The sequence below is a fragment of the Populus alba genome, chromosome 1 (assembly GCF_005239225.2).
Source record: "Populus alba chromosome 1, ASM523922v2, whole genome shotgun sequence".
NCBI lineage: Eukaryota > Viridiplantae > Streptophyta > Magnoliopsida > Malpighiales > Salicaceae > Populus > Populus alba.
Genome location: NC_133284.1, coordinates 40863497 through 40883161, shown reverse-complemented (window position 1 = coordinate 40883161; position 19665 = coordinate 40863497). Strand labels below are relative to the sequence as shown.

Here is a 19665-nt window from a genome sequence, read left to right as displayed (position 1 = left end):
AATCTATACCAGTCAGGAGGACTAGGTACTTTAGAGAAACGATGCAAAGGAGTAGGTGGCAAGACCTGAGTAAAAGGGGGTAGCATTAGAGGTATCCACTGGTATACCATCTTTGGCTTGAACCTTTCAATATAAGTACTAGGAGCATTAAACTTGTCACCAAAAAAAGGTAAAAATAATAATAAAAGACTCTGCTGAGGAAGACATAGGAAAAAACAATTAATTTTCAAATAAGAGCACTTTTCGTGAAACATGAATTTGATTAGAGTTTGAATCATAGCATAAATATTCCTTTTGTGTGACACTATATCCTTAGAAGACACAATGAATGGATTGGGTATAAGACTTGTTCCTTTCTTGCGAGGGAAGAAGTATAAAACATATACACCCAAAGATGTGAAGATCTGTATAGGTATGATTGTAATGATAAAGCCTAAAATATGGAGATTTAATATCTAAAGCTTGGGAATGGAGTTTACTTATGAGCAAGGTTACTACGGTAAGTGCTTCTACCTAAAATGTAGGAGGAACTAAAGACTCAATGAGCATAGTTTGGACAATATCTAAAAGATGACGATTCTTGCGTTTAACTACTTAATGAGCATGATTTGGACAATAATGTTAAAAGATAATACCTTTAGATTGCAAGAAAGATTGGAACTCATGAGACATATATTCCCTACCCAAGTTGGACCGAAGAATTTTAACATAAGTTGAAGATTGAGTGTCAATAAGAACCAATAATAGTTTGAACATATGAAAAACTTCTAATTTGTTTTGCAAGATGTTTATTTGTTGTTGTCATCGATAAATGTTATTAAATATTTGTATTGTGTATGAGAAATAACAAGACTAATTCCCTAGACATCGCTATGAATGATTTCAAAACTATGGGTGGCTTAAAACTGAAAATACACTCACAATCATTTCTTGCACCATTTCTCAAGTTATAAAAGGTGTTGCAGGCTGTGAACCAACAATAGAAGTTGCAGCAATAGTAACAGATATAACTGGATGTAAGTCACCAGTGACAACAACATGATGGGTTTTGTTGGAGTGTGAAGGTCAAATAGTAGAGTCCTTAATAATATGCCATTGCTGCTTGCAGTAATTACATAATTTCTAAGGATAATTAGGGGCAATATGGCCATATTTCTTTCAACTATAGCACTATGTAGTGCTCATGTCACGACCTTTCCCCTTGCCATAAGCAACATAAGCAACCAAAACGGTATTAGAAACAATACGTGAATGATCCATAATATTTTGAGTATTGAGATGTTGTTCCTCACGCAAGAGTTCTCCAAAGCATGCCTTTAAAGCCACAATAGGATTTCTATCTAATAGAGAAGCATAAATAGCTTCAAAGTCAGGCCTCAATTTCATTAGGAATTGATCTCTTTGGCAGGTTTTGTGTATGTGTTATATTGTTGCCAATCCTGCCTTCAATCTTTCTATAGAGATTGTGGTTGTAACAAGATCAAAATAATCATTCCATAAAATCAAAAAAATTAGAGTAGTAGTCTTGAACTGATAAATCCCCTTGAGTATAGTTAGCAATGGCTAACTCAAGTTAGAAGCATCTGACATTGTTGTCTTGCTTATAGACTTGCTTTAGGTAATTCTACATAGCTTTTGTAGACCGATTGGGATGCAGAGGAAGAATTATATGTAGCTTTATAAAACCAAGAATCTTGGACATGATTTTATTATCTTTGGCCTTCCAAGCTGCCTTGTTGGCCATAGAATCTTCAACATTAGATCCCCCTTTGCTACTGCCATCTATATGTCCTCATAGCTCTTTACCTTTGAGAAAGGTCTCGAATTGAAACTCTTAAACAATATAATTTTTTTCAGTGAATATGACACAAACATTATCTGATTTCTCTATAAGTACTAATACTATGATTAAGAAAACTATGATTAAGAGTTCTTAGAAAAACAACTCTGATACAATGATAAAATGGTTAGAATTTTGAATCATTTTCTTTTTAGAAGTTCTACATTATATATAAGGCATACTGCAAGTTATATAAGGAAACCATAGTGAATTTAGGAAGCTATACATTGTAAGCTAAATCTCCTTTCCTATTTATAAGAGTATATGTAACCTATATGGTAAGCTATTAACAATGCATAATTTATGGCTTTCTATTAATAGTTTAATTCTCAATCAACTTAATTTTAGAATAATAAAATAAAAAAAATCAATGAAAAGGGACACAAAAACTACCTGAGTCAACCGACTAAACTTGTGATCTGGGTCATAAAATTAGGATAAACTTATAGAACACAAATGAAATTAAAAACCTCGAGTCAACCAGTCTAACCCGCAACCCAAATAATAAGACTGTCATAACTGCATAGAAAGAAAATAAATAAAAACCAATTATGCATCTCAATTTCCTAGTAATCCAATGTTGAAGGATTAAATTGAAAAAAATTAAATAAACAAAAGAATAAAAAAAATAACTTGGGTCAACCTAAGATAACTCCTTAGAAGACAAATAAAAAAAAAATTATAAATTCTAATTCCTAATCAATCCAATGTTGAATGATAAAAAAAAAATCAATTAAAACAAAGATAAACAACCCAAGTCAACCTTATTAACCTACAAAACTCACAACTCAGGTTATGAGACCGTGATAACTCCTTAGAAAGCAAATAAAAAAAAAAAATATAAAGCTCGATTCTCAATCAACTCAATGTTGAAGGATGAAATTGAAAAAAAAAATAAAAAAATAACAAAAAAAATGACCTAAGTCAATTCGACTAACCTGTAAAAATCATGACTAATATCATAAGACTATGATAACTCTATAGAAGATAAATTGGAACAAATTTCAAAGTTTAATACCTAGTAAAACCAATGTTGGAGGATGAAATTGAAAAAATAAAAAACTAAGTTTGAAATTAAAAAAAAATCCTAAAAATCTTGAGGACTTAAGTGAAAAAGGCCTTGACATTTCACTATTCATTGCTATGCCAAGACCTTTTAAAATAAATGTTATTTTTTTTAGCTTATGCTTTTACCTGCTCTCTTTAAAATTTAGATCCCATTAATTTTCTTACCAATATAGAAAATTGATCCCCCAATTCCAATACACATTGTTTGAATATATGTAATTTTTTAGAGCATCCCTAGAGTAATAATTAATAGTTATAGGAGAGACAAATACAAGGAGATATGGAAACATGAGTTAAAAAAAATAAAAATTGTTTTTGAGCATAGGTCTAAATAAATTTAATCATAAGTGTAAAATAATTATTTTATATGAAAAAGATAGACAAAAGAAGATAGAAAATCAAAGAGTTAGATATTTATTTTTGAGTTTAGAAATAAATAAATTTAAGCATATGTGAAAATTATATAATTTTTTGTGGATCTATTTATGATTTTATCTTTTATTTTTTTATTTGTCTCTTCTTAAATGAGTGTACTCTTTCCATTAATATTATAGAAAGAACTAAAAGGTTTGGTGGTTTTACTATGTAGGATATACTATGCTTCCTGCCATATTTTTACTATGGATTGAAATAGTGTATTTGTTTTTATCATCAAACTTTTTTCTTCTTTGATTGAATCTTTTTGTGACCAAATTAATATCTAATTTGTTATAATCTGTTATAGAAAGACACAATTAAAAGAAAGAGGATCAAAGTGTAAACATAATAAAATTTCTTATAATTTGTTATAGAAAAACACAATTGATAGAAAGATGATAAAAGTGTAAAACACAATAAATTTACATATCTGTTAAGAAGCTCATATGAAAAAAGTTTGCATTGGTCCCCATACTTTCCCTTTTTTTTCTTGACATAGTCCTTTTATTATTTAAAAATTATGTTTTTTGTCCTAATCTTCGTTAACTTATTTCTCATATCCTAACTTGACAAAGAGACAAAATCACTAAAAATTAGTGTAAGAGAGAGAAAGTCATTGATAGATAATGTTTCAACCATTAAAAAAATTGTTTTTTGTGTCAACCATATGCAAAAAGTTCCAATGAGCTTTTTTTTCTCTTTAATTTAGTCAGAAAAATAGATTGTGGGTCGAGAGATAAACTTTTCTTTTTATTTGATTTTGTGTTTTTTGACAAATTTTGATTTGATTTGTTGGTTTATTGACTTCATAATGATATTTATTTGGTGTTTTTGGTGAACATAAGTCCTAAATTGTATTTTTAGGTGAAAAAATACCTACATAATTTTTCAACCATTTATCTGATGGTCGAAAATCTAGCTAAAAAACAATGTGTCATACCTTTATTTGTTTTTCAAACAAATATGAAAAGACGACATGTCTTCCACTTCTATTGCCAGCTAAAACAAAGAGCAAGATGCTAAATGGATGGGCTTGTAGGCCCGCGCGCATGGCCTTTGCTTTTAATGGGATAGGCACGCTATACCACCTAAGCTCCTAACCCTTTTTAACGTTTGATTTTTTATTTGATTAAAAATTAATTAGAATACATTAATTAAATATATGTGTGGGATACTTGATATAACAAGTATTTAATTTTAATTAAGATTAATTAAAATGAATAAATAAAATAATTTTTTGTGATTTTTTAATAAAATATCTTTTAAGTTTTACTTGGTTTACACATAAGATTGCAACATTTTTTTTTTCCTAATGTTAGTATGTGTTTTTTTTGTGCTACCTTGAATAAGTTTTTTTCTTTGATTTTACTCAGTTGATTTTCAATGCGTGTTATTTTTATTATTATTTGATTAAATAAAAATCTGATTCTAAGAAACAAAGCTATCAATGTTCATGTTCCAATATCATATATTTTAATTTACATCTATCTCTCAACTTTTTATTTTATTTTATTTATTTATTTATTGCTTGGTTTTCAAATAAAATATAACATTATTTTCTAATTTTAGTAGGCATTCTTTTTTCCCAACCCTATGAAATCTTTTTTTTTCCCTTGAATTTTATTCGATCGCTTTTATGTGCTTGACCGTGTTTTTTATTATTATTTTATTTAAAAAAATTGATTCCACAAAACAAATTTTTAAATGCAACCCGATTTATGACTCATGTTGTGAGATAAAATATCTCGTGTTATATCTATCTCTCAATATTTCAGTCCAGTCTTTGGTTATAGACACCGTGTGTTTTTCCGTTTTAAAAAAATTTTAAAAAAAATTATTTACTTCAAATTAATTTTTTTAATATTTTCAGATCATTTTGATGTGCTGATATAAAAAATATTTTAAAAAATAAAAAAATATTTTTTTTTGATATATTTTCGAGTAAAAAACACTTTGAAAAGCAATTGTTACTACACTCTTAAACATCTCATAATTAAAAAAAAAAAATTTGTGTTTATTGATGTAAATAATTTTAGATTTATTTAAATTAAATGTATATATCAACCTTTTTATTTATAATTATTTTTTTAAAATTCAAAATATACATTGAAAATGCATACATATTTAAAATTTTGTGTTATATATATATATCTAATCCATAACTGAACACAGAATCAAATAGCTAGTTACATCACTAAAATTGATTGTGGTATTTGAAACATCGTATTTCATTATTGTTGGTGAACGTTTTTGCTTCAAACCTTATCTCAAAAATGCTTGCCAACTGTATGTCATTCACACAGGACCGAGTTATTCACTGCCGGGAGAAAAGAACCTGGAGCTCACAAGAGTCACAACTGAAGGCATGAGGTGGAAATAATGGTGTGCTTTTTGACTTTAGGGCTCCTAGAAAGAATCATTCTTTCTTCTTTTCCCATTGGAAAGAGAAGGAATCCTATAAAGCGAAGTAAAAGGGAAACTGTGTTGTGGCATTAGTCAAGTTAACCTCTCTTCAATGGATACGTATTTGTTTTCCCATAGAAAAGAGAGGGAATCCTATGAAGGGAAACCGTTTGGTAGTATGAACCCTAGACGAGAGAATACTGCCAATCGTATTTGTTGGAAGTCTGGATTCCATCTCCCTAAAGTAACAATACAATGAAAAGATGGCTTTTATTAGAAGAAAGGAACCTGGGAATATGAAGGAGACAACTAGCAAAGAAAGGTAGTCATTGCCTTGAAACAAGCTGGCTAAAAGGAATACTTTGTCGAAGAAGATGAGAAGAAATACGCTCTCTGTTATGGGCAGCATTTTCTAGTTGACACGAAGCCCCATCCCTGAGAAGCAAAGAAATTTGGTGTGATATTCTTATAAGGAGTTGCAGCAATGGGATCGAACCAGAACCTTAGAGAGCTCCAATGGCTTCTTCAAATGATCAAATCCGAAAGCTTCAATCCTCAAAGCATTTCTTTCTACCTTTCTCACCGAACTTCAGGCTGTTACCAAGAAACAGAAAACTCTGTCAACATAAACATTTCAGAGGACAGCCTTTCATACTTCTCTAACATCCTCTCAGATCTAGGCACAGCCAAAAACATTCAATCATCTTTAACGAACCTGGAGTTTCATTGTGTAGAGTGGGGATTAGAACAGCTAGTATACCTTGGAATATTGCTTCAGAATAGCTCAAACATCAAGCAACTTGTGTTTCGGCTGAATAGATTCAATATAGAGTGTTTATCTGAGCTTTGTGAGGTCTTGAAGAGAAATAGAGTGATCAAAGAAATTATGATTTCTGAATCAGGTATAGGTCCAGTTGGGGCTGGCCTTATAGCTTCTGCTCTTAAGCTAAATGAGAGCTTGGAGGAGTTGCAGATATGGGAAGACTCAATTGGTTCGAAAGGTGCTGAGGAGCTCTCAAAGATGATTGAAGTGAACTCGACACTTAAACTTCTGACAATTTTCGATTCACACCCTATAACAGCGGCTTCACTTATATCAGCTGTTTTAGCAAGAAATAGGGCAATGGAGGTTCATGTCTGGAGTGGAGAAAATGGAGAGAGAAGTTCCAAGGTAGTGGAGTTTGTACCTGACAACAGCACACTTCGAATTTACAGGCTACACCTTTCAGGTGCTGTCAGGGTTGCTTGCTCTCTAGGATGGAACTCCACAGTGAAGTCACTTGACATGACTGGAGTCCGGCTGAAATCACGGTGGGCTAAGGAGTTTCGATGGGTTTTGGAACAAAATCGGAGCCTTAAGGAGGTAAGATTGTCAAAAACCAGCCTTAAGGACAAAGGGGTTGTGTATGTTGCTGCTGGACTCTTCAAGAATCAGTGTTTGGAAAGCTTGTATCTTGATGGAAACTGGTTCAGTGGAATAGGTGTAGAGCATTTGCTATGCCCTCTGAGCAGGTTCTCGGCCTTGCAATACCAAGCCAACATTACTCTCAAGTCCGTGACCTTTGGAGGAGGGAAAACAAAGATAGGTAGGGATGGGCTCGCATCAATCATGCAGATGCTGACAACAAATGAGAGTGTGATTAAGTTGGGAATATATGATGATGAGAGCTTGGGAGCAGATGATTTTGTCAAAATCTTCAAGAGCTTAGAGAGGAATGCTACTTTGAGATATTTGTCATTGCAAGGTTGTAGAGGGGTTCGAGGAGACGTGGTACTCGATACAATAATGCAGACATTGCAGGTAAATCCTTGGATTGAAGACATTGATCTTGCGAGAACACCACTGCAGAATTCAGGGAAGGCTGATGGAATTTATCAAAGGTTAGGCCAGAATGGAAAGACTGAACTAGAAACAGATACAGATTTGTTCAAGGACATGCCACTCACCGAGCCAAAAAGCTGCAGGGTTTTCTTCTGTGGGCAAGAATATGCAGGTAAAGATCTGAGCCTTGAAATTACAATGTCCACATTGGTTTAGAGAACTGCATGTGTTTGTTTAACCCATATTTTACTAGAACTTGAAAGCAGAGTTTCTATTTGCAGGCAAGACTGCCCTTTGTAATTCAATATCTCAGAACTTCTCCTCCTCGAAGCTTCCCTACATGGACCAGGTTAGAAATCTAGTGAACCCAGTTGAACAGGCTGTTAGAACAAGCGGAATGAAGATAAAGACTTTTAGAGATGAAGGCACAAAGATATCAATATGGAATCTTGGTGGCCAGCATGATTCTTACTCCCTCCATGATCTCATGTTTCCAGGGCATGGGAGTGCATCATTCTTCCTGATCATATCCAGTTTATTCAGAAAGCCTAGCAACCGAGAGCCAAAGACACCAGCAGAGATAGAAGAGGACCTGCAATATTGGCTCAGGTTCATTGTTTCCAACTCAAGAAGAGCACTCCAGCAATGCATGCTGCCCAATGTAACTATAGTTCTTACACATTTTGATAAAATCAATCAACCGTCACAAAACTTGCAGCTTGCAGTGAATTCAATTCAGAGAGTAAGAGACAAGTTTCAGGGGTTTATCGACTTCTATCCCACTGTATTCACAGTTGATGCGAGATCCTCTGCATCGGTCAGTAAACTCACTCATCATCTTCGGAAGACAAGCAAGACAATTCTCCAAAGAGTGCCCAGAGTTTATCAACTTTGCAATGACCTGATTCAAATTTTGTCAGACTGGAGAGCGGAGAATTACAACAAGCTTGCAATGAAGTGGAAAGAATTTGATGAGCTATGCCAAGTGAAGGTTCCACCACTGAGAATTCGATCAAGACATGATAATAAAGGGAAGGTGGAAATGAGGAGGAAGGCAGTTGCTATTTGCCTTCATCATATGGGTGAGGTGATATATTTTGACGAACTAGGCTTCCTGATCCTAGACTGTGATTGGTTCTGTAGTGATGTGCTTGGCCAACTAGTAAAACTAGATGTTAGAAAGCAAAACTCCATGGAGAACGGATTCGTTAGCAGAAATGAAGTGGAGAAGATTCTGAGAGGAAGTTTGCAAAGTCAAATTCCTGGAATGAGTTCAAAAGTACTTGAAAACATAGAGGCCAGTGACCTTGTGATGATGATGCTGAAACTAGAACTATGTTATGAACAAAACCCATCAGATCCAAACTCTCTGCTACTTATCCCCTCAATTCTTGAAGAAGGCAGAGGGAAACCCCAGAGATGGCAGTTAAGCACAGCTGACTGCGTTTATGCCGGGCGGCATCTTGAGTGTGATGATTCAAGCCACACATTTCTCACACCAGGCTTCTTTCCTCGTTTACAGGCAATCTCTCTTTCTTTTCTGGCCCCTCTAATTTTATTTTATTGTTGCTTATGCTTTCATGTAAAATTGAATGTATGCAAGAACAAGGGAAAATAAGCTTTACACTGCATAGATATAGAGAATTCAACGCTACAAACTACAGGCTCGTATTTTTCAGAATGAACTTTACTGGTGCTCTAAGCATACGAGTATCGTAATTTAAAAACTAAAGAAAACAAAGGACTCGTGTGAAGAGCAAGGGCATTTCATGGAGAATCAAACAACTTTAACCATAAAACTTTGAGTTGATGCTTCCATGTCATCCTGCTTCTCTTCAACATATACCTTAAAGTACCAGAAAAAAACATACATTCTGCAGGTAGCTTTAAGTATTCATGTAAGTTTATGTTAATTGCCATGTGAGAATAAACCCTTACGGGTGATCTTTGTAGTCTTAAATGTTGCTTACTGGTTGAGCAGTTCTGTGATGTTCAAATGCTAGCCATAGCGTGGGATTATGAATGATACACGTACCCGTACCATGAGATCCTTGTTTGATTGGCAAAGTCAAGGAACTGCAATCTCTCTAATTTTCATTTGTTTGCAAATCCAGGTTCATCTTCATAACAGAATTATGGCACTAAGGAACCAACATGGAGCAACTTACAGTCTGGAGAAGTACCTCATCTCAATCAATATCAATGGGATCTTCATTAGGGTGGAACTTGGAGGACATTTAGGACACTACATTGATGTTCTTGCTTGCTCCACCAAGAACTTGACAGAAACCATTAGACTCACTCAGCAACTAATAATTCCAGCAATCCAGAGTTTCTGTAATGGATTCACCTTGACTGAAAACGTCATGAGGCCTGAATGTGTGCAAAACTTGACACCCCCGAGGTATAGGAAAACCCAACATGTGTCTCTGCAGCAATTGAAGCAGGCACTGCTCTCAGTACCTGCAGAAAGCATGTATGATTATCAACACACTTGGGATCCAGTTTCGGACTCTGGAAGACCTGTTCTTAGACCTGGATTTGATTTGGCTCGGGACCTCCTGTCAGATGATGACTTCAGGGAAGTATTGCACCGTAGATATAATGACCTGTATAACCTTGCTGTGGAGTTGGATGTCCCGCCAGATAATCCAGATGGAGGAGATCACACAGGCAATGAACTTGAGAAAGTTGATCCAAGCTTTGCTGGAATCGCAAAGGGGGTAGAACAAGTGTTGCAAAGACTCAAGATCATTGAACAAGAGATAAAAGATTTGAAGCAGGAGATACAAGGACTGAAATACTATGAACACAGGCTCCTCATTGAACTTCATCGCAAAGTGAATTACCTTGTGAACTACAATATCCAAGTTGAAGAAAGGAAAGTGCCTAACATGTTCTTTTTTGTTAGAACAGAAAACTACTCGAGAAGATTGATCACCAACATGATTTCTGGAATGACTGCACTTCGGCTGCACATGTTATGTGAATTCAGGGGAGAAATGCATGTTGTTGAAGATCAGATTGGTTGTGAAATGATGCAGGTTGATAACATCGCAGTAAAGAGTTTGGCTCCATACATGAAGAAATTCATGAAATTGTTAACATTTGCTCTCAAGATAGGAGCCCATCTGGCAGCTGGAATGGGAGAGATGATACCAGATTTGAGCAGAGAAGTTTCCCATCTGTCCGGCTCTTCCCTTATGTACGGGGCAGCAGGAACAGTTGCTGCCGGAGCTGTAGGGGCTGCAGCTCTGGGGCGAATACAAGGAAGCAGGAACAGAAGCAGGGCTGCAGAAAGCTCAAGAAACATTCAACAAGACGTAAAGGCAGCACAGCAGTGGGTGGTGGATTTTTTAAGGGACCGTAGGTGCTCGACTGGAAAGGATATTGCCGAGAAGTTTGCATTGTGGAGGGTTAGATACAGGGACGATGGGCAGATAGCATGGATCTGTAGGAGGCATATGGCCATAAGGTGCAATGAAATAATTGAAGTACCTATTTGAATTTGTTCAGAAGCCTGAAAGATTGGAAATGGAGTTTCTCATTCTTGTTTTTCTTCATCATCCATGCATGCTATGTTGTCTTGTTCAGTACATTCCAGTTTATAGAAATTCTCTAATAAAATATTGGTTATTTAATGGTTATCCAGGCATGGGAGGAATTCACTTTGAAGCAACTGTTCCTTCTATCTACCTTTTCATTTTAATATATTTCAAAACTATTATCCATTACTAAAATTATCAAACTATCAATTACTTAGTTTCACTGTTATACCTCTGATTATAACTTACTCTAACTCTTTCAATCCAATTTCTCTTATTAAAACTATTTAATGTTTTTTTTAATGCATTTTTTTAATTTAAAAAATTTAAGTTCAAATAAAGAATTTTATGCATAGAGAACAATATGTTTGAATAAATAAATAAATAATCATTAACAATACCTAATAATAAAACTTGAAAATCAAGAGCCAAATTTAGATCAAAATATTTAATCTCGAAAGATGAGACATTTACCCTGTTATATTTGCTAAATTTTTCTATTCAAGCAAATGATGATAGAAATAAAGACACAAATTAATTTGATAGAATAAAATAAAAAGGAAAAATAACATCATGCAAGATTGCACATATTAAAAATATTATCTGAAAATAAAATTTTTATTTTATTTTCAAAAAATAAAGTTCATCCATACAAAAAAAAAATATTATAGATAAATAAGAAAAACTCTTTAAATTTATATGAATAACTAAAATGATAATTACCATTTAAAAGAGAATCCAAACAAAATGAAAGAGAGAATGGATACTAATTTAAATATAAATTAAAAAAATTAGAGAAAAAACCATAAAAAACAACTAATTTTAAAATAATAATAATAATAATAATAATAATAATAATAATAATAATAATAATAAGAGCAAAGGCCAAGTATTGCAGAGTTCGTGCAACTAGGCCCTTTATTTTATTTTATTTTATTTTGCAATTGGGACGAACAATATGTCATTTGCCCCAAATTTTTTTGAAAAAAAAATCAAACGCGTCATTTGATTTGCCCAGATTCTAGTTACTGTGGTGGTCTAAAAATCAGGGTTTAAATTTTTTTTTATATATATCTAAAAACCTATTTTCAACTCATGTTTTACCCAAAACACCTATAAAATGCCATAAGAATCATGAAAAACCTATTTATGGCCTTAAAAACCCAAAAAATCACCCCAAAAACTGAAATCAATTGGAAACAAAAAATCAACTTAAGCTCATATCTGTTTTTTCATCAACTTCAAAGGTTTTAAAAAAAAAATACCTAATATGAACTCTCATCATCAAATAGAACCATTTGAAATAAATATCATTTGTTTTGGTGGTCTAAATTGGTGTCAATGACACTTTTCTCTCTCTATTACTGGAATCTAGCAACCTTTCTTTCCCCTCTCAACCAAGAACTAAAAAATAAAAATAAATATAATTTGGTATCAAAATTGAATTGGAAAAATATTGAGGTACTGAAATTGCATTATTTATGTGATTTTTAAAGTTCAAGGATCATAGTGCATCTTTTATGAAACTTATTACTATTTAATGTTTTTTTTAATGCATCTTTTTAATTTAAAAAATTTAAGTTCAAATAAAAAAATTTTATGCATCAAGAACAATATGTGTGAATAAATAAATAAATAATCATTAACAATACCTAATAATAAAACTTGAAAAATCAAGAGCCAAATATAGATCAAAATATTTAATCTCGGAAGATGAGATATTTACTCGGTTATATTTGCTAAATTTATTTATTAAAATAATTTTTTATTCAAGCAAAAGATGATAGAAATAGAGACACAAATTAATTTGATAGAATAAAATAAAAAGAAAAAATAACATCATGTAAGATTACACATATCAGAAATATTATCTGAAAATAAGTTTTTTTTTTTCAAAAACAAAGTTCATCCATACAAAAGATAAAAAAAAAAATTATAGATAAATAAGAAAAACTCTTTAAATTTATATGAATAACTAAAATGATAATCAACATTTAAAAGAGACTCTCCAAACAAAATGAAAGAGAGAAGGGATGCTAATTTAAATATAAATTTAAAAATTAGAGAAAAAACCATAAAAAATCATTAATTTAAATAATAATAATAATAATAATAAAAGCAAAGGCCAAGCATTGCAGAGTCCGTGCAACTGGGCCCTTTATTTTATTTTATTTTGCAATTGAGACGAACAATATGTCATCCGCCCCAAATGTTTTTGAAAAACAATCAGGTAACGCGTCATTTGATTTGCCCAGATTCCGGTCACTATGGTTGTCTAAAAATCAGGGTTTAAATTTTTTTATCCAAAAACCTATTTTTCAACCCATGTTTTACTCAAAACACCTATAAAATACCGTAGGAATCATGATAAATCTATTTATGGCCTCAAAAACCCAAAAAATCACTCCAAAAACTGAAATCAACCTAAGCTTATATATGTTTTTTCATGAACTTCAAAGGGTAAAAAAAAAAAAAAAAACAACTAATATAAACTCTCATCATCAAATAGAATCATTTGACACAAATATCATTTGTTTTGATGGTCTAAATTGGTGTCGATGACACTTTTATCTCTCTATCGTTGGAATCTAGCAACCTTTCTTTTCTCCCTCAACCAAGGACTAAAAAATAAAAATAAATAAAACTTGGTATCAAAATTGAATTGGAAAGATATTGAGGTACTAAAATTGCATAATTTACGTGATTTTTAAAGTTTAAGGACCACAGTGCATCTTTTATGAAACTTATGGCATGTCACCCATGTTAGAAGCCTTTTTCATTTCAGTCCCTCTTCTTTCAATCTCACCATTTCATAAGAAATAAAAAGCAATTAGTATTCAATTAGAACTAAATCGTTGAAAAAAAAAATTGAGGATCAAATTAAAAAAAAATTGTACAGTTCATTCACAGTAATGTGTGAGAGAATGAACAATTAGGCCTTTCACAATGAAAAAACCATGCCTTTTAGAGTTATATTGATATGATCCACGAAAATGTTGGACAAGAAAATTTATATTCTAGCGTAATTGTGCGTACAATCTAATTTTACCGCAATAATCATAATTCTCAATCCGATTGTTAAATTATACTAAACATTTACCTAGAGTTTCCTAGCATATGGTTCTATATTGGCGTAAAATTTCATGTCAATCGGAGTTCAAGAAGGCCTTATGATATTGGTCAGGATAGGTTGTACGAGTTTTGTTATTTATTTTCTTTCGACTTATAGACTTCTTATTTGACAATGATCATTTTCCTACAAAAATGTGATAGCTTGTTTTGGAAATTTCCTTGTTCTACAAGGATATTTAATAGGCCCCAACATAATTTTCAATTGTGATAAAGATTTATTAATGTTTTAAAATCATTTTCTTATAAGGATTTCATATTCATCATAGTTAACTACACAACGAAAGAAAGGTTGATGATATTTAATGACAATTAGTTTATCTTGGGAAGTTTTCTAATCCTACAATGAAGGTTAAAGGAAGACAATAAAGCTTATGTTAGGAAGCTTTGAGATGATTCTTTAAAGTTATAATTAATTATCCCAGAGAAACAAGGAAACCAAAGAAAAGACAACTTAAACGATCAATTCCCTAACTTGTCTTGGATATCTAAAGGTAGCAACAAAGACCCTAGTATTTTTGGAATGAGAATTTCATTCACGACATTATTTAAACTAGGAAAAATATGTATATTAGGTTATTTTATGTAATTGGTGCAACAACTTTATTTTATGTGTCAGATTAGTTATTTTTATTATTTTCTTCATATTTGAGCTTAGTTAACATACTTTAGCTTTATTGTAAGTAGGTAAATATTAACCCACAAGTTTTGGGTCCATTAGAGTTACTAGTTGAACTATTATATAAAGTTTTTTTAGCTAAAATTTTTAGCAAGCATGAATTTTTGAAATAAACTTGTGTCTTGCTTGAAGTAAACATGTTCTTTGTTATTATAAAGAAGAAAACCTTACTTATCAAGGTATAACTGATCTTGTGACATCATTTAACGAATTCCAATACCTCTATTTTTTAGTTACAAGTTAACTCTAGGTCAAGATTTTTAAACTTGATTTTCAACTTTCTTGGAAAAATATCATCTTCATTGAGGTTGCTTGACAAGTTAACTCTATGTTAAGATTTTTAAACTTGATTTTCAACTTTCTTGGAAAAATATCATCTTCATTAAGGTTGCTTGACCACGTAATTAAGAGATTATCATCATATTATTAAATTTTTTAAAGTGTGTAAAAAGTCAATAAAATAAATAATTAAAAAATAATAATATTAAATAATATTGTTGCTAGCATATTATATAATTTGGAAGAAAAGCCTGTATAGTTTCCCTGGGGTGGCCACACTAGCATGGTCTTTGACTATGGGGTATGGAGATGAAGAAGAAGACAATCAGTGTGAATGTGATTGATATTTTTTAACCCAATTGTGCAAGCCGAAAGCAGAATCATGGATGCTTTAGCCCTTATTTGACTTTTCAACAAAGATCACCATGTCTGTGACTTTGGGATCAATATGATTAGCTTATGATTTGGTGAAAACCAGTTTCATAATAATTACGAGTTGAAGCAACATGGAGAAAAGTGAAAATAGAATGGGAAATATTCAAGTGTACATACACTATCAGCACTTGTTATGAAACAAAGCTAATAAAGCTTACAAATTCATGATTTCCCCTTCTGCTAAACATATCTCAACGTACAGAAGGAAACAACACACTACATGATACGTTATTACACTTCACTATTAGTATTAGTCACCATGCTAAGGCCTAAAATCACCTGTGTGTTTTCCGATGAACTAGGAGAGGTCAGAGCTCAGAAGAAAGCCCGACTCCCATAAAACACACGGGAACTTGTGTTCTTTGATGCCTGCATTTTCTGATCGGAGCTTGAACTTCCTGAACTGGTTGGTCCACTATCAATGTCCAAAGGAAGCTTCATCTTGGCCAGTGACTCTGTGAATTGTTGCATGCTTTTCATGTACATGTCTACTATGTCTTGCTGGACCACTTTGGACTCCGGCTCAATGTTGACTGGAATAACAGGTTTTGCATTTTTCTCATTTGATGCTCCACCAGAGCAATCAGTCTCACCATCTCCGGCGTTTGCACTCTCTCTCTCTTTATGGACCGAGACATGCTCCTGATTTGGTGTTTTTGAAGCTGCTGGGCTATCAGATGTTTCTGAACTTGCAGCAGCGGAAGGTGAAGAAACACCATTAGTTGACACACTGCTTGGAGGAGAATCAGGCTTTGGAACTTGAGTTGGATCAGAAGTGGCAGCTGAAATGCTTTCCATAACATGAGCTCCGATTTCTGAACCGAGATTATTTTCAGCATTAGAAATGGCCAAGCTCTCAGAGGCTTCAGAATCCAGGCTAGAACATGAAATTCCAAAATACTCTGAGATCATCATCTGGTTTTCATTCACAACCTTTGGATCCGGGAACTCAATCTTGTCAAGTTCGCAAGGGAGTGATTCCTGTATCTCAGAATCCTGGATGGTTCCATTTGTAGCTAAAGCGGTGGGCATTGCTGGAATTTCCATTACCTCTGGTGAAGCTCCGATGTATGATAGAGACAATTGAACAAACCCTGCTGGAGAGTGGAACAAATCAGTTGAGGAAAGAGAGAACTCTTTCTCCAAATTTCCGTTATTGATTAGAACTTCAGACAACGGAACCAGAGCAAACCCTAACAGCTGATCCTCCAGATAATTCTTCACCCTACTCATCATGAATATCTCACATTTAAGGGAGGAATCAATAGTCTTAACATTGAGCCGCAGACGGTCGTTGAAGACAGGATTCCTCCCACCACCATTGATGATTTTGGTGGACAATGTGTACTCAGGATCACTAGTCAAGCATAACTTAGCATAAACATCTTGCTTGTGGTAAATGCATATGTTTTGGATGTCCCTAGCCTGGTGTACGTAAACCTCAACTATGCCAATGAAGTCTTCTGGATGGCCAGCCACAGCCTCATGTCTGGGGAACTCAATTCCCTTGGATAAGTTGTCAGTACTCTGAGCAGAACAATCAGATTTCTGCTTCTCTGGCTCAAAGACAACAGAGGTCTTGAATGGTGACACAACAGATTGAGGGGAATCCATAGCTGCTTGAACAATAGACCTGGAAAGGCACAAAAACAATCAAAACTCAACCTTGAAATTAGAAAACAGAAGATCTGTATTTGAAAAAACCGTAGATACTATGATTTTTAGTACTCTACATCCTGCAATAACAATCAAATCCAAAACTTATATCCTAAAATAAGAGATAATTTGATATATTAAAACACCTTTTCTAACACTAAATCTGACCTAAAACAAAACACAAGTTCCCAAAATTCAGAGGCAAATGATAAAACCAGGCCTTTCGCATGAACCAATTAGACCCAAGACAAGACACGGCCAACTATCAAAACTCAAAAGTAAGGCAAACAGCTGAAGCCCCTAGCTTGAGCTTATGTGAAAATAAAAATTCTCAAACCCTAAAGACAACCCTAAACTTCAACAGGAACAACTTCAGAACCCCGAACCCAACCTTAAAATTAACAAAATCTAAGTCGATTTAACTTATAATCATCAAAACCCAGAAACCAAAAAGCCCCCACAAATGAGACCTTGCACATGGACTACTAAAAAAAACACAAACCCTACTAAGAACAATAAACAAACCTAGAAACCAAAATCCAGAAAGAGCAGCGGTCAGTCCGAACTCTCAAAGACCCAAAAGCCAAAAACCGTGAAAAATGAGAATTTGCAGTGGAACTACTGCTATCTTGACTCCCTGAACTGAAAGTAATAAAGACCAATCAACAGTTATGCCACATAACCAGATTCCAATAAAGCTACCAACGTTTTCCACACGAAACTGGAATCCAAGAGAGTGAAACAGGGAAAGCAAGAAAAAAGCTCTCCCATTCAAAGCCAAAATAAGCCATGACAAACTAAAAGCCAAAGATAGCACAGTTGCCTAGGTTCATCACCGCAAACTTCGAAAACAAAACCCACTAAAATTCTGCTCGAAACCCTTCTGAAAAGCCCGAGAAAGTAAGAAAAGAAACTAACAAGAAAATCAAATAAAAAACCCACCTTTAGCTTTAGCAACAAAGTCAAAATGAAGTGAGGGTGCAACACAAGATATGGCCAAAACCCAGCCGATAATTGGAGGAGGTGCTTTGGTTTTGCTGTTCAAGTGAAAGCTGGTGCTAATAATAAGCTTGGGATAAAATCTAGTACTATGATATTACTCTCTCTTTTCTTTTAGATGCTGATACATAAAGTACAAGGAAAAAAAAAAAAACTCCAACAAAATACAATATCCTTCTCAAACAGAAATTAACAATGCATCTCGCCGGGCTGCCCAAGCAGTCGGAGTTGTATTTATGCTGATCAGTAGTGGTAGTAATACCAATACAGTCTCTCTCTCTCTTTACTTTTAAGATTTTAGAGATAATATTTAATAAGATTTTATAAATACGTTAAATTGGCCTGAAGGTGTACTTTAAAATTATATATATAAAAAATAAATTTAGATAACACATGTTTTCGGTTCAATTTGATTTTTATATAAAACAAAAGTAATCAAACTGATTTTTTTTCAAATCAAAATTGGTTCAAATCAACCAGTTTCGGTTCGGTTATTTTAGAATAAAAACCGGTTCAAATCTACCGGTTTCGGTTTGGCTCAGTTTTTTCTGATTTGACTCGGTTTTTTTCTGGTTTAGCTTAGTCTTTTTCTGTTTGGCTCGGTTTTTTTTTATTTTATCTTGTTTTTTAACGGTTTGGCTCGGCTTTTTCGATTTAAATTTGGTTTGGTTTGGTTTGTTCGGTTTCAGATTTATAAAATCAAAATCAAACAAAACCGGTCAGTTCTTTAAAAATTCCAATTAATTTAATTGATTTTTTATGGTTTAATTTTTTTTAATTATTTTTTTTTATTTAATCAGTTTTTTAGTTTTTTATTTCACTCCTAACACACAATATCTTATAATGGATTTATCATCTTACAAAAAAGAAAAATACGGGTAGAATACACTGTAATTAGTACGCTGTAGAGAGACATCGCCCCACGCGTTGGCAAGAAAGGACCAATGACAAGAGAGATGAGTGCGTTTGTTTAGGTAGGGACGGACAGACACACACACTCACACAAGCCTTTTTACTGTTCCAACTGTTCACTTCTGTCTTCTTGTCAGTCTGCGCTTTTTTGTTTCTCTCTCTCCCTTTTTGACTTTTCTGCTCTCATCACAACGGTCTACATGCCTGATTCTATAATAATTCGGATACGACATCATTATTTTCTGAATAGTTTAACGCCATGTTTAAATAGTTTTGTTGCTTTCATTATTCCCTGAATTTGAATTTAGGATTATTAATTAGATTAAGTTCTTTCTAATAGATTATATTGGTACGAGGAATGTGTTCTTACTATCATTTTAAAAAAAAAATTAAATATCCATTAAGATACAAATCATTCTTAATTATAGACCTGTTTAAGAATATAATTATAATTATTTTTTAAAATATTTTTCATGTTAAA

General features: G+C 33.2%; 2 protein-coding genes across 4 annotated transcripts; one reads left to right on the top strand and one right to left on the bottom strand.

Annotated features, from left to right (window-relative positions):
• Positions 1-5651: 5651 nt before the first annotated feature.
• On the top strand, positions 5652-11197 carry LOC118056794 (protein TORNADO 1). The gene is made up of 3 exons (XM_035069147.2): positions 5652-7722; positions 7832-9072; positions 9665-11197. The coding sequence occupies exons 1-3, from the start codon at positions 6213-6215 to the stop codon at positions 11054-11056; spliced, it is 4143 nt and encodes a 1380-aa protein (XP_034925038.1). The 5' UTR covers positions 5652-6212; the 3' UTR covers positions 11057-11197.
• A 4481-nt stretch (positions 11198-15678) lies between these two features.
• Positions 15679-18502, bottom strand: LOC118056795 (uncharacterized). Of its 3 annotated transcripts, none has more exons than XM_035069148.2 (2): positions 18216-18502; positions 15679-17250 (listed from the first exon to the last, which is right to left on the bottom strand). In XM_035069148.2, exon 2 carries the CDS (start codon positions 17229-17231, stop codon positions 15933-15935), a length of 1299 nt encoding a protein of 432 aa, XP_034925039.1. In that variant the 5' UTR covers positions 17232-17250; positions 18216-18502; the 3' UTR covers positions 15679-15932. The 3 variants fall into 3 exon arrangements, with proteins under 3 accessions (XP_034925039.1, XP_034925041.1, XP_034925040.1); XM_035069150.2 differs by lacking the exon at positions 18216-18502 and adding an exon at positions 18097-18121; XM_035069149.2 differs by lacking the exon at positions 18216-18502 and adding an exon at positions 17799-18078.
• Positions 18503-19665: the final 1163 nt, after the last annotated feature.

What these genes read in the sequence shown, in the direction of transcription:
- LOC118056794 (XM_035069147.2), top strand. Translation starts at nt 6,213, where the DNA reads ATGGGATCGAACCAGAACCTTAGAGAGCTCCAATGGCTTCTTCAAATG. An exon ending in CTGTGGGCAAGAATATGCAG is followed by an intron (nt 7,723 to 7,831) that starts GTAAAGATCTGA and finishes TTCTATTTGCAG; the next exon opens with GCAAGACTGCCCTTTGTAAT. An exon ending in GCTTCTTTCCTCGTTTACAG is followed by an intron (nt 9,073 to 9,664) that starts GCAATCTCTCTT and finishes TTGCAAATCCAG; the next exon opens with GTTCATCTTCATAACAGAAT.
- LOC118056795 (XM_035069148.2), bottom strand. Translation starts at nt 17,231, where the DNA reads ATGGATTCCCCTCAATCTGTTGTGTCACCATTCAAGACCTCTGTTGTC.